The 24,506-nt window shown below is 48.4% G+C and overlaps 1 protein-coding gene across 9 annotated transcripts in view; it reads left to right on the top strand.

Moving 5' to 3' along the window:
- The window catches only part of ZSCAN1 (zinc finger and SCAN domain containing 1), a 45,281-nt gene that overhangs the window by 15,774 nt on the left and 5,001 nt on the right, over positions 1 to 24,506 (top strand). The window contains exons 1-4 of one of the 9 annotated variants that reach the window (XM_082369410.1): positions 18,948 to 19,106; positions 20,199 to 20,714; positions 21,364 to 21,448; positions 21,585 to 21,635. In XM_082369410.1, the coding sequence (XP_082225536.1) occupies positions 20,573 to 20,714; positions 21,364 to 21,448; positions 21,585 to 21,615 (258 nt within the window). In that variant the 5' untranslated portion in view covers positions 18,948 to 19,106; positions 20,199 to 20,572 and the 3' untranslated portion in view covers positions 21,616 to 21,635. The other 8 variants (XR_014237885.1, XR_014237889.1, XM_082369409.1 and 5 more) reach the window with 8 other exon arrangements.

Here is a 24,506-nt window from a genome sequence, read left to right as displayed (position 1 = left end):
TAGCACAAGCATTAAGGAAAACTCATGCCTGCCCTTTCCCTTTCTTCTGGTCCTCCTTGCACTCTTTCAGCCTGCTCCTGGCTAAGACTGCAGCAGGGCCGCTGATAGTCTACACCTCACCTTCATACAAATTAGGAACACCAACCCCACCCCCACCCCCCTCAGGGCAATGCAAGAGGAAAACTCTCTCCTTAGAGCAGCTCTTGCTTTGGAGATGCTGCAACTGGATGTTGGGCTTCTCTACACCAGAGCTAACAGCTGAATCTGAGAGAGACCCAGGGCATAGCCTCTTTTTTTTTTTTTTAATTAATTAATTAATTTTTGGCTGCGTTGGGTGTTCGTTGCTGTGCGCGGGCTTTCTCTAGTTGCGGCGAGCAGGGGCTACTCTTCGTTGTGGTGCTCAGGCTTCTCATTGCGGTGACTTCTCTTGTTGCGGAGCACGGGCTGTAGGGCGTGCGGGCTTCAGTAGTTGTGGCACATGGGCTTGGTTGCTCCGCGGCATGTGGGATCTTCCCGGACCAGGGCTCGAACCTGTGTCCCCTGCATTGGCAGGCGGATTCTTAACCACTGCACCACCAGGGAAGCCCCAGGGCATAGCCTCTTACAAGCCTTGACTGATTGGTGGCCAGTACGGCTAGTTTTAACCATTCCTGTCCAGACCCAGGCCCTCTTCTGTTCTCCCACAGGCTGGGTTGCAATACTTGATTAACACAGCAGTCAGGAGGGTTTGATCCCTGGTTGGGGAACTAAGATCCCACATGCTGCGTGGCGCAGCCAAAAAATAAAAATCAGACACAGCAGTCAGGAACCCTCATTGGTAGGCTGAATAATGGCCTCCCACATAGGTCTACATCCTAATCACTGGAACCTCCTCTGATGGTTTATATGGCCAAGGGACTTGGAAGCAGTAACTAAGTCAAAGAACTGAGACGGGGAGATTATCCTGGGTTATCTGGGTGGGCCCAGTGTCATCACAGGGGTTCTTACAAGAGGGAAGCAGGAGGATCAGAGTCAGAAGGGGATATGATGATGGAAGAAGCTTCTAGAAGCTGGAAGAGGCAGGACACTGGTATTCCCCCTGGAGCCTCCAGAAGGAACCAGCCCTGCTGACACCTTGATTTTAGCCCCATATGACTCATTTCAGATTTCTGGCCTCCAGAATACATTTGTGTAGTTTTTTTATTTAATATATATAAATTTATTTATTTATTTTTGGCTACATTGGGTCTTCCTTGCTGCACGCAGGCTGTCTCTAGTTGCGGTGAGCGGGGGCTACTCTTTGTTGAGGTGCGCGGGCTTCTCATTGTGGTGGCCTCTGTTGTTGCAGAGCACAGGCTCTAGGCACGCAGGCTTCAGTAGTTGTGGCACGTGGGCTCAGTAGTTGCAGCTCACGGGCTCTAGAGCACAGGCTCAGTAGTTGTGGCGCCTGGGCTTAGTTGCTCCGCAGCATGTGGGATCTTCCCAGACCAGGGCTCGAACCCGTGTCCCCTGCATTGGCAGGCAGATTCTTAACCACTGCGCCACCTTAACCACTGCGCCACCAGGGAAGTCCATTTGTGTAGTTTTAGGCCACAAAGTTTGTGGCAGTTTGTTACAGCAGCCATAGGAAATGAATACATTGCCCTTTCTAGTTCTTTTAGAACTTTAACCTTCCCTGCTCCTACCTGGAGAAGTATTCGGTGTGCATTCCCTTGCCCAGCAAGTTAAAAAACTCAGCTTGAAAAAAAAAAAAGAGGAATTCCCTGGCAGTCCAGTGGTTAGGACTCTGTGCTTCCACTGCTGGGGGCCCGGGTTCAATCCCTGGTCAGAGAACTAAGGTCTCACAGGCCTTACCACGAGGCCAAAAAACAAACCAAAAAAACCCTCTGGTGGTGTCTGTTTGCTGCTTTGAGAGTAGGCATGGCCTGCTTAGCCAAGTGCCCTTTGGGGAATTCCAGAACTAGTCTTGAAAATTAAGTCCTATTAATGAACAGCCATTAGTGAAAAGAGATCTCAGAAAAGTTAAGGAAGAGATAACCCCGTACCTGTACTCCCAGCTTCCGCCCCCTTCGCTGGCGGAGGGGAAGGCACCTTTCAGCATCCTAATAGAATTCCATCTCCTAAGAATGTGTGGAAGTTCCAGATGTGCTCTTGGTTCGTAGATGGCCATCTTCTCGTAGTGTCCTCACATGGTGGAAGGGGCAGGAGAGTTCTCTGGGGTCTTGTTTATGAGGGCACTGATTCCATTCACGAGGACTGCATCCTCAGACCTAATCACCTCCCGAAGACCCCAGCTTCACATAACCAGCATATTAGAGATTAGGAGTTCAACATGAATAGGATGGGTTGGGGGACCACAAACATTCAGTCCATAACAGTACGTAGGTTTTCATTCCTCTTAGTTAAATACCTAGGAGTGCGATTATGGGTCATTACAGTAAGTCTATGTTGAGCTTTGTAAGAAACTGCAAAGCTCCTGTCCAAAGCGGTTGTACCATATTGCTTTCCCACCAGCAACAAATGAGACTTTGTGATGCTTTGCGTCCTGGCCAGCCTTTGAAATTTCAATTTTTTAATTAATTTATTTTTTATAAATTAATTTATATTTTATTTTTGGCTGCATTGGGTCTTCATTACTGTGCTCGGTCTTTCTCTAGTTGCGACGAGCAGGGTCTACTCTTCGTTGCGGTGCGCGGGCTTCTCACTGCAGTGGCTTCTCTTGTTGCAGAGCACGGGCTCTAGGCGCGCAGGCTTCAATAGTTGTGGCTTGCGGGCTTCAGTAGTTGTGGCTCGCAGGCTCTAGAGCGCAGACTCAGTAGTTGTGGCGCACAGGCTTAGTTGCTCCTTGGCATGTGGGATCTTCCTGGACCAGGGCTGGAACCCATGTACCCTGCATTGGCAGGCGGATTCTTAATCACTGAGCCACCAGGGAAGCCCCATAATGTTTTAATTGATAGCCCCTGTCACCTCCCTGTTCCCTCTTCTCCCATCTCACCCTTGGTCACTCTGTTCAAGTTTCAGTGGCCTCCCTGCTCTTCCTCATACACGCCAGGCATGTTCTCATGTCAGGACCTCTGCAATCCTTGTTCTCTCCATGGGGATCCTCTTCCCCCAACACCTTCTAGCTCAGGTCCTCACCTCCTGCGATTCATCAGTCACACAGCACCTACTCAGTGAGGCCTTCCCCAAATTCTCTATTTAAAACTGCAACTGCCCCTGCCCAACAGTCACACTCTGTCCTCTTTCCCTGCTTTATGTCTCTCCAAGGCATCAACCCATCTGACTGATACATGATGCATTGTGCTTGTTTACTTTCCCTGCTGGACTGTAAACACCTTGTTCTGCTTTCTGCTTTATCCCTGGCTGCTGGAATACTGCAACAAGTACTCAATAAGTGTTTGTTGAACTAAAAGAGCTAGATGGAGGTACACCAGCACAAGTGAACAGTGGGCAGCCACACCTTGGGTGCATGTCTTTGTTGTTTTCTGATTCTAAAGTAATCCTTGCTCACTGAAAGCCAAGACTTGCAATGTCCGGAAAAATATGAAAATAAGTAATCACGTCCAGAGTCTCAGCTGTCACCAGCAATCATGATTCATGTTTTGGAAAACATCTTCCAGTTCATTCAATCCACAAACACTTGATGAGCATCTCCGATGTATGTCAGCACGTTGGTCCCTATAGAATCTAACTAGGAGCACGACAGACAGTGTGTCCAGCCTTGTGGAACTGGCTAGTTAGCAAGATGGGCATTTATCAAACTATCACAAAAGCATCGACATGAAAAAAAAAAAAGCATCCACGTGAACTTGAATAGGAAAAAGAAACAAAATAACAGCAGAGAGCTGTGAGGAGTGATTAACCAAGGGGTAGAGAAGGAAGACTGCCCCTACAGGGAGTGGTATGTGCTGATGTGGGAGGGGAAGTAGGGGCATCAGGGAGAAAGGGGTGAGGGGAGTGGGCAGGATGAGGTAGGTAGAGCCTTGTAGACCTCAGATTATGTTAGGGGAACACTCAGGGAGGAGACCCAGGAAGCAAGCAACCATGGGAAAAACAGGGAAAGGAGGCAGCCAGATGAAGACGAAATGGCCAAGAAGGGAGGAGGGAAGCTAAGGGTGGGTGATGTTATGGACCAAGAGAGAATGGAATTTAGGGAGGAAAGACCCCCTCCACCGTGGGAGGGGCAAAAGGCCATAGGTGAAATCCCTTCGTGAACAGCAGTTGGCGAAATGGCTTCACTGGAGAAGAGGTGGGTATAGGGTTCAAGGCTGCCTTTGCCAAATTAAAAAAACCCACATTTACAAGGGCAGCACTTAAGACCCCAAGAGATGAATGGGTTGAGAGTGTGTTTAACCCAGAAGAAAATAGCAAATACATAAGTCTAGAATGTCTAGGCTTGGAGTGACCAAAGGAATTCAACTGAATCCTTTCTGGTAAAATAGATTAAACAATTTTTAAGTAGAAAAAAATTGTAGGTGTACAAATCAATGGATTTTAGTATTTTCATGAGGTCATGCAGTCATCACCATTCTTTAATTCCAGTACATTTCATTACCCCCTCCCCCCCACAATTAGCAGCCACTCCCCATTCCCTCCTTCCTCCAGCCCCTGGCAACCACGAATATACTTCCTGTCTCTACAGATTTCACTACGTTGGACATTTCATATAAATGGTATCATACGACAGGTGCTGTGACTTCACTCAGCATAATGTTGTCAGGGTTCATCCGTGTTGTAGCAAGTGTCAGTACTTCATTCCTTTTTATGGCTGAATAATATTTCATCATATGGCTATACCACATTTTGTTTATCAGTTGATGGACCTTTGGGTTGTTTCCGCTTTGGGGCTCTTATGCATAAGGCTACTATAATTGTTCATGTACAAATTTTTTTTTGTGAATATATGCTTTCAGTACTCTTGAGTAGATGCCTTGGAGTGGAATTGCTGGGTTACTTGGCAACTCTGTTTAACCTGTCGATGAAAATTCAATGAACAATCAAACTAAGAAGAGAAAGAGGAGGATTTTATTTGAGCCAAACTGAGGATTATAACCCAGGAGACAGACTCTCAAAAAGCTCTGAGGGCTTCCCTGGTGGCGCAGTGGTTGAGAGTCTGCCTGCCAATGCAGAGGACACGGGTTCGAGCCCTGGCCTGGGAAGATCCCACATGCCGCGGAGCAACTAGGCCCATGAGCCACAATTACTGAGCCTGCACGTCTGGAGCCTGTGGTCCGCAACAAGAGAGGCTGCGATAGTGAGAGGCCCGCGCACCGTGATGAAGAGTGGCCCCCACTTGCCGCAACTGGAGAAAGCCCTCGCACAGAAATGAAAGACCCAACACAGCCATAAATAAATAAATTAAATAAATAAAAAATTTAAAAAAAAGAAAAAAAAAAAAAAGCTCTGAGAACTGTTCCACCTACTAGAAGTCAAAGATACATTCATACACATTTTCGGGACAAAGGAACGTACATCAAAATGATACACTGATATTGTACATAAAGTTCATCAAAGACACATAGTCCAGGTAAGCACAGACAATGTGAGCAGTGAGTCACCACGACCCCCTACAGAGTTGGGAAGGAACCCCGGCCGCTTGGCCCCGCCCCCGGCGCCCGGCCCCGCCCCCGGCGCCCGGCGAAGCCGCAGCTCGGAACCTGCGCATGCGCACAGCCAGGTGGCGCACTGACAGGGACGAGGAGGTCGGCGGTCCGGTGTCCGGCACTGTGAGTTCCCTTCAGGTGGTTCTTGGGCCTCGGTTTTCAACCCCAGGGCGGGGAGAGAGCCCTAGGCCTGGCTGTGGGGAGCGTCAGGGCGTTCAAGGCGACTGGGAGCTGCGCGGCGGCCACCTCCGGGCGGGGCGGGAGCGGGGTGGGCGCGGGTGCCCGGGAGTGGGGGGGGACACCTTTGCCTGAGTGGCACGGACCCCCTTATCTCCCGTTCTCCCCATGGGGCGCGGACCCCTTATTCCCTCCTCCCATGGCGCGCAGACCCCCCAGTCTTCCCCCATACCCGTGAGGTACGGACCCCCGTTCGCTCCTCCCCGTGATATGCAGACCCCCATTCGCCTCTTCCCATGGGGCGCGGACCCCTAGATCCCCCTCCTCTCCCTTCGTCCTTTCTCCTCCCGCGTGGGCGGATTCCCCTTCTTTCTCCCTCCCCCTGGGCACGACTCCCTAACCTCCTCCCGGTCCTTGCCTGTCTTCACCCTCTCAGGTGCGCAGCCCTCCGCGCCCCTGCCTAGGTGCAAACGCCTCCACCCCCGCCTCACAAGGTTTGGGCTTGCACAACCTGTTCAGTTTCCTGTGTCGCACTCCCAAGGATGCTTTCCCCTCTTCTCGTCTTCCTCACCCAACAGCCTTGTTCCTGCCCGCCCCCCTTTGCTCTTCCAAAGACCGATTCCCCCCTGCCCACGGGGAACTCTCCCTCACCCCCAAACCCCGGTCGTGGACTGAGTTGCCCTTACCCACAGGCCCCTAATCCCCTGAAGCTGTCATCCACCCTCACCGCCCCCCCCCCGGTCCCCCGGGACAGACACCTCAGACTATGGGGTCCTCAGCAGAACCTCTGGGCCCCAAAGCCAGTCCTTCCACTCTCTGTGAATGGCGTCTCCGCCTTCTGCCCACGTTCCTCACCGTCCGCGTTGATGTTTCCCTTTCACCAACCCCCACATCATCTCTGCCTGAAAGTCCCATGCCTGTACCTCCAATATAGTTCCAGAGTTCAGCCCCTGCACCACCCCTGCTCCCTGTAACGGGACTGCTCCCTGCTCCCCTGCCTCTGCCCTCCCCCCCCCCGTCAGTTCCCCAGCAGGAGCCCGTCAGCTTATGTGTCACATCATGTCCCATCTCTGCTCCAAGTCCCCCACGGCTCCCCTTGCTCGGTAACAGCCGGAATCCTTCAGGGACTGGGGCTGCTGGCCAGGAGCTCTTTGCTCCTGGACTCCGGGTGGTAAGAAGCTTGCATCACAGTGAAAATCAGAGCCCTGCCTGCTTCCTTGGGCAGCGTGTTCCCTGAATCTGGTTGGTTTCTGAGTTGTGGATAGTGCTGGAAGTTGGAGCAGTCAGGGCCACCAGCCGTAACTCCAAAAACTGACCCAGGTCTGTGTGCTTCCTGAGTTTGCAGTGAGTGTTTGATAGCGACAGATTTTGCATTCTGTCCTTTGTCTGCATCTTCCCCACCAGAATGCTAGCTTCACCAGGTGGAGGTCTCTCTCTTTTTTGTCATTTATTTATTTATTATTTATTTATTGTTATTTATTATTTATTTATTTATTTTAATTAATTAATTTATGGCTGCGTTGGGTCTTTGTTGCTGCCCGCGGGCTTTCTCTAGTTGCGGTGAGCGGGAGCTACTCTTCGTTGGGGTGTGCGGGCTTCTCACTGCAGTGGCTTCTCTTGTTGCAGAGCACAGACTCTAAGCATGAGGGCTTCAGTAGTTGTGGCACGCGGGATCAGTAGTTGTGGCTCACGGGCTCTAGAGCACAGGCTCAGTAGCTGTGGCGCATGGGGTTAGTTGCTCCGTGGCATGTGGGATCTTCCCAGAGCAGGGCTCGAACCCGTGTCCCCTGCATTGGGAGGTGGATTCTTAACTACCGCGCCACCAGGGAAATGTCCCTAGGTGGCGGTCTTCATCTGTCTCATCCATTGATGAATCATCCCTGCCTAAACAGGGCCTGGCACACAGTAGGTGTTCCGTAAACATTTGCTTGAGTGGAAAAGGGCCGTTCCTGTGCGCCAATGGGAAGGAGCTAGTCCTTGTCCAAGAGACTTGAGATCATAGAGGGGGTGTGGTATACATCTAGCAAACACTCATCTGTTGTCTCCAGGCTGTCGTTACAGCTTTTCCGTTTATAATATCCGTAGCTTCGAACAATATGGTGTGTGTGTTTGAAATTGATATGTTCAGTGTGTGAAACTCTGCTGCCTGCTTCTCTCACCAACCTATTGTGTACTAAGTGGAGCTTTCTGCACATACTGTTTTCACTGCCGTACAGTATTCCACCTTGTGAGGCTGCCACAATTTATTTGTTCCTTCCCACCACCTGTTGATGGACATCTTGTAAATTTACGGTTTTTCAACATTCCCAAGAGTGCCTTAGGGAGCATCTTGAACATGTGTCCTTGTGAAATGAGTAAGGATTTCTTCAACCTGGTGGTTCTCAAGGTTTTTTAACCCAGGCGTTGTAAGAAACACATTTACATCATGACCCCCATACATATGTAACTGGAGGAAAAGTTTGATGAAACAACACTATGTGTGAGGTCCTCTTATGTTAGTTTTGAATTTTAATTTACATCATTTTAAAAAGAAAGCCAGTGTTGATTCACTACATTGCTGTGTGGTTTACTTTTTGAACCTGAGCCACAGCAGTGAAAGCACTGAGTCTTAACCGCTGGACCGCCAGGGAATTCCCTGCTGTGTGGTTTAAATTTTGATTTAAACTCAAAATTATCATCCAAAGAGGCTGTGTCATTTTTTTATGCTAATAAAGACACATTAATGATATGGACACTACCAATAATATAATGTTAACAGGGAAAAACAAAAAGAAGGCCCGAAATTGTCTGTACAGTTTGACTTTAAGTATGTGTAAAAGATTCTGCAGGAAGAAAACAGGAAGTAAATGCACCCAAGACAATTTTCTTTGTATTTTATGTTTTCCAAGTTTTCCATATTGAGTGTGTATTATATTAATTCATTATATTAATTTTATAGTGACATTTTTAATAGTAAAATATTTAAATGGAATTTGATACAGGTTTTATTTAAATAGGATGCTCCCCTGTTGAATCTAAAATAGAATTGTTTGCCCTACTTCATTTACTTGCAACTTTTCAGAAACATATTTAACTCATAGAACAAAGAGATAAAATAGCTTTCAATTTGGATCAGCTGCCAGCTGTTGCAAGCAGCCGGAGGGCCACGCGATTCTGGAGCTGGCTGGAGGGAACTGAGTGGTTTGGACAGCTCGACCCCAGTTCTTCGAGGCAGAGTGGAGATGTCCATACCACCCCAGCCTTCCTGTTTTCTCCTGCATCAAAATCTACTGTGTAGAAAGGATTTTACAAGTCAGCATTTTGCTAGGGTGGTAACTCCATGGTTTTCATACAGGTCCCAGCTAGTATCATATTTTCCCCGTTAGAATGCCTGTAACCATCTCTTGAACACCTTTTGGGAAAACTGTTATAAATTTATTCTCACCTGGGTGTTAATGAATGCTGATCCTGAGGTAGTACCTCTCCCTTAGGAGCATTAACGTTTCCCCTATTTTCTATTTTAACAAGTTTCTAAAATATTAACCGAAAAGTTGAAAAAAGAGTATAATGAACACCCATCACCCATCATCTAGATTTATATGTATGCAATATATAACAGTTATATAGTATGTATTTATAATATGTGTATATGTGAATGCATATTTTTGCATATTTGTGTATATGTATTTTAATCTGTGTATTTGTGTGCATGTGTGTATATATGTATGTACACGTGTTTATATGTGCATATGTGTATATTGGTATATGTGTATGTATGTATGTTTATGAGTGTATGTGTGTCTATGTATATTTATGTGTGTGCATGTATATTTACTGTGTGTATAATATGTGTATTTCTTTATGTGTGTACGTATAACCATTTGAATGTAAGTGCAGATATGACACTTTACCCTTAAATATGTCAGGACATAAATTCCAAGAATAAGGGCATTCTTCTGCACATCCATAATACTGTTATTGCTAAGAAAACTAGCAATAATTCTCTGTATCATCTGATAATCCATCCATATTCAAATTTTCCCAATTGTCCCTAATGCCTTTTTCTTAAATTTATTTTTTTTTAACTATAGTTGATTTACAATGTTATGTTAATTTCTGCTCTACAGTAAAGTGACTCAGTTATACACATATATACATTGTTTTTTATATTCTTTTCCATTACAGTTTATCCCAGGATATTGAATATAGTTCACTGTACTATACAGTAGGACCTTGTTGTTTATCCTTTCTATATGTAATAGTTTGCATCTACTAACCCCGAACTCCCAGTGCATCTCTCCCTCACCCCCTCTCCTCCTTGGTACCCCTAAGTCTGTTCTCTGTATCTGAGTCTGTTTCTGTTTCGTAGATAAGTTCATTTGTGTCATATTTTAGATTCCACCCATGAATATGGGAGAATTCATACTGGAGAGAAACCCTGTTAAGTGTACGGATTGTGGAAAATCTTTCACCTGCAATGGTTACCCCATTGTGCATCACAAAATCCATTCTGGGGAGAAACCCTGTGAGTGTAAAGAATGTGGGAAAACTTTCATTGAGAGTGCTTACCTCATCAGGCCCTAGAGAAGCCCTATGGCCGTGACCAGTGTCAGAAACTTTTCAGGAACATCCTTGGCCTCATCCATCACCAGAGGATTCATACTGGTGAGAAACCCTACAAGTGTAATCAGTGTGGCAAAGCTTTCAGGGACAGCTCCTGTCTGACCAAGCATCAGAGGATATAGGGTCAAGAGCCCCTGTACCTGTGTGTCAAACAGGGTTCCAGAGCAGCCATGCTCTTACTGGACATCAGAGTTCACTGGAGAGACACCTGTGGAGAGTCACCGAATGGGAAGATGGCTCTGGCTGATTCTCTTTACTTATGCCATGTCAGAGACTTCATATTGAACAGCAGTTCTTTGAAAATAGTATAACTCATCCCTTACTCCTCGGAACAGAAATCCTGAGACGTTGTGTTTGTGTAATAAGCTGGGAGAATTCTTCTGCCACTTTGCTGAACTTATTGGAAAGAAACTCTAGAAACATAACAAATGTGTTAAAACCTGCAGGGATTGTGCTAAACATACATGAGACTGTGACACCTCACCATGAAACCTTTTGAAGGATGGTGACACAGTTGAGAGAGGGGACCAGGATGGCAGGGGGAAACTTCTCGTGGCGTTTCTCTCTGTTTTTATATGATATGCAAATCAAAATCTAGGAATGGAATTAACGTGGGAAACGTTTAAACTGGAACTCTTGCTTTTATTTGCATTAGAAAGAAGATTTGGTTAATGTGATGAGTTTGAGGTTTCAGTAAGAACCCTTGCCGAGGGACTTCCCTGGTGGCACAGAGGTTAAGACTCTGTGCTCTCAATGCAGGGGGCCTGGGTTTAATCCCTGGTCAGGGAACTAGATCCCACACGCATGCCGCAACTAAGGAACCTGACTGCTGCAACTAAGGAGCCAACGTGCCTCAACTAAGGAGCCTGCCTGCCACAACTAAGACCTGGCACAACCAAATAAATAAATAAATAAAATATTAAACAAACAAAAAGAACCCTTGCTGAAACTCTTAGGTAAAAGGGAACGTATTTTTGAATTAGCCAATATGGAGTGATAATACAGGAAAGTCCCTTAAGGTGATACTAAGTTTATCGTGAAAGAAAGCTCATACTAGAGGTGGACAGAAAACGTACACTTGATGTGGGAAAGCTTCCACCTGGAGATCTGATCTTCCAGGGTAATGCTGTCTGCTGGAAATATAATGTGAGCCACATGTATAATTTCAAATTCTTTAGTGGCCACATGTTTTTAAAAGTAGTAAGAAAGAGGTGAAATTAATGTCAATAACATTTTATTTTACCACCTATATTCCAAATACTAATAATTTAAACATATGACACTCACTCATTTCAGATCCTCTGTAACTGCACATCTAGTTGCTACTTCATCGGACAGCACGACTCTAGTGTATCAGAGAATGAATTCTGGAGAGGAGCCCCCTATAGAGCAATTGTCCCATTACAAATCCACAGTCAGGTTTTTGACACATTTCTAGAAAAAGTGTGTGCCTGGAAGTTAGTCCTGACATAGAACCCTAAGGACTCAACTGTATTCCATTTTTTTCTAATATGCACATTCTTTTCACGTTGTAACATCTCAGAAATCAGTTTAATTGGTAGTCTTTTGTCTTCTCGTTTGCATTTTGTCTTCACAAAATGTGCATCTTACCATCAGTTGTGTCTTAGGTCTAATAAAATAACTAATATCAGGAGGAGGAATTAAATGACTAGTGAGATTCATTCATTTGAGGAAACTAGAACTTTCAAGGAAGAGACTGTTGCTGAGATAATGATTAACGACCTACCTGCTGGAACAAAAGATGGTGATGTAGTCCCTGTCGTGTTGCTGCATATTAAGTGTTATTCCTTTCCTGTAGCCTGTATCACCTGTAATTGTTTTATTACAAGATTGAAAATTCTCTTGAGGTGGAGGGAAGCAAAACACAGAAGTGTGCATAGGCTCTTAACAAGCTGGTTAGACAGGAAAGAGTTCCTGAGCTCATGGGTCTTCTATTCTAGCTCATATATCAAAATATCTTTATGTTTAGTATTGTGCGTATATATGTGTGTGCACACTTTGGGCCTTTTAGTTATAAAAGAAAACGCTGTGCCTGATGGTCAGTAGACGCTCATTCAAGTGGCAATTCCTTGGCTGCTCAGAAGGCCTATACAGGAAAGTTAATCCCAGTTAAAGAAAAATTGTACGAAATTGCATGAAAACATTGGACTGCACCACGTGAATGTTAGTGTCATGGTTAGGAGTACATCTCTTGACTTCAGTCAGACTTGGGTTTCTCATGGGATTACATCTCAGTAGCTGTGTGATCTCAGGTGAATTATTGAATCTCTCTGTGCCTTAGTTCTTCACTTATAAAATGTGGATAAGCCTTAACTCATTAGGAGTAGGAGAAGTGAGGTATGCAGAGTGCTTGGGACGTGACAGTGTTCAGTGTGGATTAGCTGCTCCGGCTCCCACCCCTGTTGCTATTACTGCATCTCCTGCCATTACTGCTGCTCTTGTTATTGATGTTTTTGCTTTGTTTTGGCCGAGCCATGCGGCTTGCAGGATCTCGGTTCCCCGATCAGGGATTGAACCTAGGCTATGTCAGTGAAAGCCCGGAGTCCTAACCACTAGGCCGCCAGGGAACTCCCCATGTTTTTGTTGTTGCTGCCGCTGCTGATGTTCATGTTACTCCTCTCTGACTCGGGAGACTGAAAGAGAAGGAACATCAGCAGCCTTCCCAACCTCTGTAGACCCTGGGCCCCTGTCGCCAGTACTTCACAGCTGGCACTGCTTCCCAAACCCTGGTGCACGTGATTGGCTGGAAGCCTCTGAAGGAGCTACGTGGGAGAGGGCTAGAGTCTCCGGGATGTGGATGATGGCAGCTGGGCTGTGTGCGGAGGCCTGAACAGAGTGGAGGTGGGGCTCCAGGCGCTGTGAAGACGAGCTCTCTGGCACGCGTGCCCCAGAGTGATGGCGCATACTGTGCTGAGAAGGAAGATGTTGCCCAGCGCTCATTCCACTGTGGTACACGTCCATCCCACAGCAGTTGCAAGAGCCTGGTCCTGTTTGGGCCTCGAGCTCCTGGACTCAGTATCACAAGGACTTCTGCCCCAAATCACAGCTTCTCGCACTCACCCAAGACTCCTCACAGGCCCTGCCCCAGCGGCTGAACCACAGTCAGATGGTAACTGCCGCTCCCAGGGTAACTGAGCCACACATGTGCCGTCCAGTCTGGAGCAAGACTTCTCATGAGATGGTGCCTCCCTGGGGCTCACGTGAAGACTGAGACCTGCTCCGCTTGAACAAGGTTGGCCTTGTGTGCCTCTTGGCAGTCAGGACCAGGGCCTCAGTTGGATTGCTGTGCTGGAAGAGCAGCAAGTTGGTGTCCTAACTTCCTTCCAGTGGAGCTGGGGTCCCCAGTGTGGGCACTTCCCTTATACATGTGTGATTGGACTCCAGGATTCTGAGCAGTGAGCTGAGACTGCTGGACTGGTGAGAACAGGCCATCTTGGAGGCTGGGGCTGCCATTCCCTGGTGTGGGCAGGGATAAGAATAGAGCAGATGGTGGGGGCAGAGACAGGAATGTGAGGCCTCAGAGAGAGTAGTGGCTGAGACAAACGGGGTGGAGGGCTGGCACTTCCCCGCCGGGGGTCAGGCTGCGCTCACATTGTGAGATGCCCTGATAGACAGCCAGTGGATTCTCCTGTATCACTATGCTCATCCAGGTGTGTTCTCACTGCTTGTCATTGGAGAGAGCCTTAACTGTCCCTCAATCTAGCTTTTGTAGTTCTCTGTTTGGGACCAAATATTTTTACTTTAGTTGAAAAAGCAACCCATGCATGTGGTAAAGAATTAAAAAGGAGGGAAGCAGATGAATGAAAAATGAGCCTCTTTCTCACCTGAGGCCCCTCCTTGGAGACCACAGTTGTTGATGTGTTCTTGTGTATCCTTCTAGAGGCATTTAATGGGGGCAGGGGAAAGGGCGATCTCTGGACACCTAGGTTGTAGGTTTTTGTGTTCTACCTTGATTGTTCTCTTCACGGTGTGTTCTGGAGGCCATTCCGTGTGTGCATGTATGTCTGCCCCAGTCTTTTTAACGACTGAGAGAGAGATTCTGGGCTGTTGAACACATCGTCGTGCTGAGAGGGTGGCATGCCGGGAGGAAGCGTGGGAGCTCTGCACACTGCCCCCTTCCAAACGCTGCCCTATTTTCATTTGGTTGTTCCTGAGTTACATCCTTTATATAAAACTGGTAAACATTAAGTAGTGTTTTCCTGAGTTCTAGTGAATTTCAACCTGAGGGGCCTGCGTGTTGTGGGAACCACTGATTTTGAAGTCTGCTGAGCAGAAGTGTGCGTAGCCCGTGGCAGGCATCTGAAGTGGGGACAGTCTTGTGGGACTGAGCCCTTGACCTGTGGAGTCTGCGCTAATTGTAAGCAGTCAGTCTCAGAATTGAATTGTTGGGCACCTTTTGTGTTAGAGAATTGGTTGGTGTTGAAAAAAAACTACACATACGGTGTCGGAATTAGTGTCAGAAAAAAGACGCCCAACATCAATAGGGGGAAAAAACGAACCTCAACATAAACCTCACATCTTATACAAAAATTAACTCAAAATTGATGGTTGACTTACATGTAAAAAGTAAAATGGAAGTCCTTGGGACTTATAAACAAAGAGTTCTTAAACTTGACATAAAAAGCATGATCCATAAAAGAAAAATTGATAAATTGGACATCTTCTGAATTAAAATACTTTGTTCTGCTAAAGGCTCTGTTAAGGGAATACAACTACAGACTGGGAGAAAAGGTTCACAAACCATATATCTGACACAGTACTTATATTTAGAATATAAAAAGATCTCTCCAAACTCAACAGTTTTTGAAAACTAGAATATGGGCAAAAGACATGAACAGACATTTCATTGAAGAGGATATACAGATGGCAAATAAACCTGAAAATATGCTCAACATTATTAACTGTTAAGAGAACAGACTTGTGGTTGCCAAGGGGGAGGGGCGTGGGGAGGAAAGGACTGGGAGTTTGGGATTAGCAGATGCAAACTAGCATATATAGAATGGATAAACAGCAAGGTCCTACTGTATAGCACGGGGAACTATATTCAATATCCTGTGATAGACCATAATATGGAAAAGAATATGAAAGGGAAAAAATATATATGTATAACTGAGTCACTTTGCTGTACAGCAGAAATTAACACAACATTGTAAATGAAATATACTTCAATGAAATTTTTTAAAAAGTTATTAACTGTTAGGGAAATGCAAATTAAAAGCACAGCAAAATGTCACTACACATCTATCAGAAAGGCTAAAATAAAAAACTATAACGCCAAACACTGGTAAGGATGTGGAGAAACAGGTGCACACATACATTGCTGGTGGAAGTGTAAAATGGTCCAACTACTCTGGAAAAGAGTGGCAGTTTCTTTTAATACTAAACATGTGCTTACCATGTAACACAGCAATTGCACTCTTGGGCATTTATCCCAGAAAAATGAAGACTAACGAAGGTTCACACAAAAACCTGTACACAAATGTTTACAGCAGCCTTATGTGTAATAGCAAAATTTTGGAAACAACCCAAATGTCCTTCAGTGATGAATGTTTAAACAAACTGTGGTATATCCTTAGCATCAATGCTACTTAGCAATAAAAAGGAATGAACTGAATGGATCTTAAAAGAACTATGTTTGGTGAAAAAAAGCCAATCTCTAAAGTCCACATACTCTATGATTCTGTTTATATGACATTCTGGAAAATGCAAAACTATACTGGGGAAAACAGATCAGTGGTTGCCAGGGTTATGGGTGGGGGAGAAGGTCACCAGGAAGTAGGTTTTTTTTAAAATTTATTTTTTATTTTTTATTGGCATATAGTTGATTTACAATGTTGTGTGTACAGCTAAGTGATTCAGTTATACATATATCCATTCTTTTTTATTTTTATTTTATTTATTTATTTATTTAAAAAATCTTATTTATTTTTGGCTGTGTTGGGTCTTCTTTGCTGTGAGCAGGCTTTCTCTAGTTGTGGTGAGCAGGGGCTACTCCTCGTTGTGGTGCGCGGGCTTCTCATTGCAGTGGCTTCTCTTGTTGCGGAGCACAGGCTCTAGGCACATGGGCTTCAGTAGTTGTGGCGCGTGGGCTCAGTAGTTGTGGCTCATGGACTTAGTTGCTCCACGGCATGTGGGATCTTCCCGGACCAGGGATCAAACCCGTGTCCCCTGCATTGGCAGGTGGATTCTTAACCACTGCGCCACCAGGGAAGTCCTATCCATCCTTTTCCCATATAGGTTATTACAGAATATTGAGTATAGTTCCTTGTGCTATACAGTAGATCCTTGTTGCTTATCTATTTTATATATAGTAGTGTATATATGTTAATCCCCAAACTCCGAATTTATCCCTTCCCCCCAACGTTTCCCCTTTGGTAACCACAAGTTTGTTTCGAACTCTGTGACTCTGTTTGTTTTGTAAATAAGTTCATTTGTATCATTTTATTTATTTATTTATTTTAAAATATTTACTTATTTGGTTTGCCAGGTCTTAGTTGTGGCAGGCGGGCTCCTTAGTTGTGACACGTGGGCTCCTTAGTTGTGGCATGCGAACTCTTAGTTGCGGCATGCATGTGGGGTCTAGTTCCCTGATCAGGGATCAAACCCGGGCCTCCTGCATTGGGAGTGTGGAGTCTTAACCACTGTGCCACCAGGAAAGTCCCTGTATAATTTTTTTTAGATTCCACGTATAAGTGGTATCATATGAAATTTGTCTTTCTCTGACTTACTTCACTTAGTATGATATCTCCAGGTCCATCCACGTTGCTGCAAATGGCGTTATTTCATTCTTTTTCGTGGCTGACTAATATTCCATTGAATATATGTACCAGATCTTTATCCATTCCTCTGTCGATGTACATTTAGGTTGATTCCATGTCTTGGCTATTGTAAACAGCGCTGCAGTGAACATTGTGGTGCATGTATCCTTTCGAACCATATTTTTCTCTGGATATATGCCCAGGAGTGGGATTGCTGGATCATATGGTAGCACTGTTTTTAGTTTATTAAGCAACCTCCATGCTGTTCTCCATAGTGGCTGTGCCAATGTACATCCCCACCAACCGTGTGGGAGGGTTCCCTTTTCTCCACACCCTCTCCAGCATTTATAGTTTGTAGACTTTTTGATGATGGACATTCTAACTGGTGTGAGGTGATACCTCATTGTAGTTTTGATTTGCATTTCTCTAGTAATTAGTGATGTTGAGCCTCTTTTCATGTGCGTTTTGGCTATCTGTATGTCTTCAGGAAGGAGTTTTTGGTGCAATGGATCTATTCTTTATTCTGATTGTGTTGGCGGTTATATAAGTTAAAATTCATGGAACCGAATACCGGAAAATGGGAGTATTGTTGTAAATAAATATGCAAAATAAACTGTTCAGAGAAACATTTTTTAAAAAATCAGCTTGCACAAAATGACAGCCTCATAAACTGCCCTCTAGAAAATTCTGGAATGGGAAGCAGCATTCTGACCCTGGCCCTGTCTACCAGAGTGGCGACACCTATTTGGGGTTTTGGAGGACATCACTCACCCCAGTCGCTTCTTTTACGTTTTCCTCCATTTCAGCGGCTCCTGAAGCCCCCAGCATGGCTAGTCTTCAAATTCTGTCAACTCCCTGCATATGCAGAACCCTTTTTTTGACCCCACATCCCTGTCTCTCAGTGTCCCCACCTCTATTTCTTTTTCTTTTTAATAAATTTATTTATTTTTATTTATTTATTTTTGGCAGCATTGGGTCTTCGTTGCTGTGCGCGGGCTTTCTCTAGTTGCGGCTCGTGGGCTTCTCATTGCAGTGGCTTCTCTTGTGGTGGAGCACAGGCTCTAGGCGCACGGGCTTCAGTAGTTGTGGTGCACAGGCTTAGTTGCTCCGTGGCATGTGGGATCTTCCCAGACCAGGGCTCGAACCCGTGTCCCCTGCATTGGCAGGCGGATTCTTAACCACTGCACCACCAGGAAAGTCCCTCACCTCTATTTCTAAGGCTGTGGGTCTCTCTGTCTCTGTTGTCTCCCCGTTTCTGCTTCTCACCTTCTCTGTCTCCATCTCTAGGTCTTCTTATCTCAGGGTCTCTGTTTTCCCCATTCGAGGCCTGCCCATTTCTACCTGTCCCTGTCTTGGGTCTTTCTCCACATCAGAGTCTCCCAAGCTCTGGATCTCCCCTTCTCTGAGTCTGTCTTCCTCTCATTCTCTGTGTCTTCATCTGTTGGTCTCCTTGTGTCTGTGATCCTCAGTATCTCGCTATCTTGGGGACTCTGGGCCTTCTGGTCTCTCCATCTTTGGGTGTGCGCGCCTCTTGTCCTCACCTTTCTCTCCCTCCTCGTCTCTGCGTCCATGTCTCCTCTTCTATGCCCCGCTCTCTGTCTCTGCGTATGTGTCTCTTCTCTTCCTTTCTCCGTCTGTCTCTCTGGTCTTCTCTTGTTTATGCCGTTGCCATGGCATCAAGGACGGCGCAGGCGCAAGGGAGGTCGGACGCCAGGCTAGGCTAGCTCGGCCTCTGATTGGCTGTCTGGTCTGCCGTCGCGTCTTCGCTCTGCCTACGTCCGCGCTGATGACCTGCTGCCTTCTGGGCGTCGCAGGTTCCGCGCACGCGCAGTCTGGCCCGACGCCATCGCGCCGGGCTCCTGGGGCCGCTGCGCCGAAGGAACGCAGGCTGGCGGCCGCGACGTACCGTTCCTGACAGGCGAGTTGTAGCGGCCCGGCTCGTGTACGCACGCAGCTGCGTTCCGAGGTGACCGGAGGGGGCTTGACGGCTGAGGGTGTCTGTGGTGGGCGCTCAGGTGGGAGCAGGGGACGGTGCCAAGCCGCCCTGGGCTGCGGCCTGGAGCGCGGGGTCGTCTCTGCCGGCCGGTCGCCCTGCGTCTCTACCCCGTCACCCGGACGTGGGTTCGGTTTGAGTGAGGTGCCTGCCTCTGCTCTGGGACCTCTTAGGTGGGCGAGGGAAACCCTATCGGGGAAAGGGCAAGAATGGGTCAGCCGGCAACGGGCATTGAGGACCACAGAGGATTGCTTTTGGACCTTTTTAAAATAGTGTCAGATAGGACTTCTGCATACCCTTTGTTCAGATTCACCTGTTGGTATTTTATGTTTTGCACACCTCTGTCTCTCTCCCTTACCCCTCTCTCTCTCCATTTTCTCCGCCCCCTTCCCCAATCCCATCATACACAGACCTGCCTCTTAGCTGACTCATCGGAGGCCAAGTTGGACAGTTCCACCATCCTCGACTCCATACCAGGGTCTGGTCCCTGTTCCCCCAGTCACCCCAACAACCTCCTGTAGTCGTGTCTTCTCCTGCTCCCCAGCCGTTCAGGGCCCGGCGTGACACATTGTTGCTTTTCCTCTGCTTGCTCCTTGGGACTGTGACTTCCTTAAATTCCTGGTCTTGAGGCTTTTGGGGCGCCCAGGCCGGTCACGCAGGATGTCTCTTGGTTGTCTGTCTCTCGTGAGCGGGTCCAGTGTGCGCGTTCTTGGCGGGGACTGAGGAAGGCAGCTGAGATACTAAAGACGCTCCTTACTCCACGTGTTTTTCATTCTAAAGGCACTTTTTCCCTCTTTATAATGAGTGAGTAATCTCTGCATGAGGCCAGGAGACGCTGTGAATACCGAGTCATCTGATGTGGAAATGTGGGGAGAAGGCGACATGGGGGCAGGGCTGGGCCTGGAGGTGGGAGCGAAGCTTGAGCTCTGCACAGCCCTGTGTGAAGGGGATTTGCCTCCACCCTTCAGGATCACCTGGGGATGGGGAGAGGGCTGGCCAGGCCCTGAACTCCCACTCACAGGCCCGTGCCTCTCACTGTGTTGGTACCTCTTTGTCCCTCTGCAGGTGTGGAGTCTGGCTAAGATCCCAGAGCATATTGTCATCCCTGGTCTGTCTCCCTCGGAGCCTCAATCCCGTGAACTCACCCTTCACAACAGGCGCCTTGCATGTTTGGAAAGATGCTGCCTTTGGGGAAAGCGTTTGCCACCCCCAGGAACTCCCCAACTCCCCTGGAATTGCCCACACTGGAGTCAACAGCTGGGGACCAGTAGGAGGGGCCCAAGACCAACCCTGGAAGGGCTCCTGCTGACCTCGAGTTCTCCTGCCTCCACTTCTGGAACTTTGTCTACCAGGAGGTGGCTCGGTCCCACCAGGCCCTGGCCCGGCTCCGGGACCTGTGTTGAGAGTGGCTGCAGCCTGAGGTGCACTCCGAGGAACACATGATGGAGCTGCTGGTGATGGAGCAGTTCTTGGGCATCCTACTCCACAAGCTCCAGCCCAGGGTGGTGGCAGAGCAGCCCAAGAGCTGCAAGAAGGCAGCCTCCCTGGTGGAGGACCTCACCAAGGCCCTGGCGGAGCCAGGTGAGGCCACCTCCCCAGAGGAGAGTATGCCTTTGAGGAATGGGAGGGGATCAGCCCTGGAAGGAGTGACATTGACAGCATGGAGCCCAGACCCCAGCCAGCGGGTTACCTGAGAGAGTTCAGTTCCCTCATGTATAAGAGGCACAGAAACTAAACACTCTGAGCTGGTGGGGCAGCTCCTCAGTCAGCAGGGATCTGGCCCCCACCACCCTGCCCAGGGGCATCACCCTCATGGGCCAGGAAGGCTGCTTGGGTTTCTGCCCTCACATCTGCCTTCCAGATGTAAGGAAGCAGGAGGAAGCAGCCCCTTAAAAACTAAGTAAGTATTCTCGGCACACTTCCGTCTCCTTATTACGGGAAGAAGGGGAGCACTGGGGCTGGGTGGGCAGTCTCCACCACATCTGAGGGCAAGGCCTATGGACTGGTGGTAATGGGGCCCTGGAGCCTTGGGCTCGGGGTCAGAAGCCTGGGTCCATGTTTGTCCCCCACCCCCAGCCCTGTGAGCTTACTGTGAACCTCTTGGGCTCACTCTACCCTTGGGTGTAAACGGGGATGCCATCAAGATCTCCCTTGGGGCCCACCCACAGCTTTGAGCAAGGCGGTGTGTCACAGGGAAGCACGCTGAGTCTTTCCTGTCTGCCATTTCCAGGTGGGCCGGTGAGAGCCAGCGAAGACCTGGAACCCAGTAAGACCCAGGCACCCCCGAGACCTGTGAGTGACCAACCAGCTCTTGGGTACGTGTGGTGGGCCAGGGTCTGTGGTTGGGAAAGGCAAGGAGAGAGCCATCGTGCTGGTTCTTGAGGGAGCCCGAGGGAAGCCAGGTAGCTGAGGCCTGGAAGTCTGTGCTGTAATTTCGCCTTCTCCCCACAGGCTCTGTGAATGCCACGAGTATTATTTTTAATTAAATTCCTCTTGAGATGATTCAAATTGTACGTGCTTATCAGAAACAGTGAAAAGCATCGAGGTATAAAGAAGAAAGTAACAATCTCCCCACTCCCTCACACCCTCTGCAAATCAAACCAAGGTGCGCACCCTGGCGTTTGCCCCTTCGTGTTCTTTTGTACATCTCACCTGAGTGCGTACACATCTCACCTGTGTATGCACACATCTCACCCATGGGCCTGTGCAGAGGTTGGCAGCCCGTTTCCCTGGAAATGATGCCTGTAGCACTGGCTGTTTGCATGGAGCAACCCCTCACCCACCCAGGCCCCTCCAGGCAGTGGCTCAATATCCAATGCCATCTCCTCCTCACCTCCATGGCGTTTCACAGGATCCACCGTTCGTTGTCCTAGAGTGGGAATTTTGCTGCCGTTAAGGTTTCTGCCTCTTCCTGCAAATCTGCAGTGAAACGTCCTCAGACACGTGCCTGAGTGTGGGAAGTTAGTTCTGTTTGGGTAGGGTGGGATCCTCAGGACCACTGGACAAAGGGCATTTCCACATGGTTTTCCAAAAGTTCTATAGCATATATGTACAGTGCCAGCATACAAGGGTGCCTATTTTCCCACATCTGTGCCAGCACTGCATGTTGTTGCTTTTTAAGATCTCTACCATCCTGATGGGTAGAAAAGTGTGTTATCTCTTTTTGGCTTTTCTTTGAATATCTAGGGCCACTGCTGAGCTTGAGCTGCTTTTTGCTTTCTTCTTGGCTGTTCTGCTCTGTCAGTTGAGGACACATGTGGGGTCAGTGGAACCCTGGGACCTTCTGTGATGTGACCATGCTGGGGCCTCCCTGACTGGCTTGGGGGTGCTCAGCTGTGAGATCTAGTCTTCTCAGCTTTGCCTTCCCTTCTCCCCAGTCTCTTCTGCTCCAGACCCCGTGCTTCTGGAACAGGAGAGCATCAGGGAGGAGAAGACCAGAGAGGCCAGGCCCACAAAGGCTGAGCCAGAGGTGGGTGGGTGGGAGCCCACTTGCCCAGCAGCTCACAGGGCCTGTCCCACCCTGTCTTATCAACCTGCCTCCCTCCCTCCCTCCCTCATCAGTGTGCTGCCAGCTGCCCTAGGGAGGCCAGAGGACAAGGAGCTAGGGTGGGCTGAGGTTCCAGGCCTGGGCACCCAGGCTGCTGCCTCCCCAGGAAGCTAAGGGACGAGCCTGGCCCTGAGCGGTGGGTGAGGGTGGGGGAGTTCTCTGAGACCAGGGGGAGGGCTCTGACTCGAGCCGTCCCACTGCCTCCTGGGGAGTGCTGGCCAGGTGGCCCCTGACTGCAGGCTCCCCCCCAACCCACTTTGTGGTGACTCCATGGCCTCTTCCCTGTCCCTCTGGCTGTGTCTGGTGCACCCTTAGTCCCCCCGAGGGTGCACTGTGGCTGCCAGCGGCAGCTCCCCTCCTCACCCTTCCTGCTGCGTCTGCTGTCCCCAAGTCCCACCTCCCACCAACCAGGACTCCTGGCCTCGCCCGGCCCCCCACCCAGCAGCCACCTCCCCACCCTCGTGCACCTTGCTCTTCTGCATCGAGACTCAGGTTTTGTTGCCCTTGGGCCTCACAGGTCCCTCAGACCTCCTGGGCTGGGCAGAGTGCAGGGTCCCTGGCCACGTGGGCCATCTCTAGCCATGTGCTGCCCTGCAGTACATGAGCCTGGGGGGTGTCCCAAGGGAAGCCCTAGGTGGGCAGCACTTGCGGGGAGACCTTTGTGTGTATCTCCCGTTCATGGATCATCTCAAGAGCCACACCAGGAAGCTCTACACGTGCCAGAGCTGTTGGAAAACTTCCACTTCAGCCTGGCCCTGGCTGAGCACCAGAATTCCCATGAGAAGGAGAAAGTCAATGCATTGGAGAGTGCCCTGGGCACCCCTGTGCTGCATGTGGAGCCCATGCCAGTGGAGGATTGGCAAGCTCCTGGAGAACATGGAAGGTGATGTTTTCCCTGTGCACTCTGAGGCACAGAGATGAGCCACTTTGCTGTAAGTGCCCCCAGGGAAGGACAACTACCTGCCTGAAATTTCAGAGTAACTCATTGGGCTCCTTCAAAACCCTTGTGTGGCTTCCTGCGGTGTCTGTGTGGATGTAAGTCTGCTTGTTTTCTAAACGAGCTAAGGTGGCTGAAGCACTTAGAACCCAGGAAGGGCGCACATGAAGCCCTCACCTTGCAAACACAGCTGCAAAGATGCTTACCTGTGAGCACAAGCCGCCAGGAGTGAAAGAAGACTGCTTTCTTCTCTGACCGTTTCAGCACCACCCACACATTGGAACATTGGCCTTTGTGCAAAGTGTAGAGTTGCCTTAAGTTGTGTGATTTGCCAGCTCTTTCTTGAAGTCAGCCTTGTCCGTTCCTCTTGTTAGAACTTCCCAGGGCTGCTGTTCAAGCAGAAATCTTGCCTGCTGTTTTGTTTTTTTCGTAAATATGTGATGGCAGGTTTACTTCTGAGTCCTCAGTAGCGTACCGTTCTCCATTTTAACTCACATGGGTATGGAGTGGCTTACAGAGATCACAAAAACACTCGGAGCCTAGTAATGCAGTGTTTTCAAACCATGTCTCAGCCCATTAGTGAGTTGCAAAATCAAATTAGTGGGAATACCTTCTGTAATGGACTGAGTTGCGTGCCACCGCGCCCCCCTTCCCTCCTTCCCCCTGCCCCCAGCTCATATGTGGAAGCCCCAACCCCTAATTTAGAGATAGGGCCTTAGGGAGATAATTAAGGTTAAATGAGGTCATATGGGTGGGGCCCTAATCCCATGGGACTGGTGTCCTTATAAAAAGAAAGAGCAGAGATTGCTCTCTCTTGCCAAGTGTGCACAGAGGAAGCTAGGAAAAAAGGTCTCACCAGAAACCAACCCTGACAGCACCTTGATCTTGG

This window comes from Balaenoptera borealis (genome assembly GCF_965194805.1).
Source record: "Balaenoptera borealis genome assembly, chromosome: 19".
NCBI classification, from domain to species: Eukaryota; Metazoa; Chordata; class Mammalia; order Artiodactyla; family Balaenopteridae; genus Balaenoptera; species Balaenoptera borealis.
The sequence above is the reverse complement of the archived record's forward strand: the minus strand, read 5'-3'. Positions and strand labels throughout refer to the sequence as shown.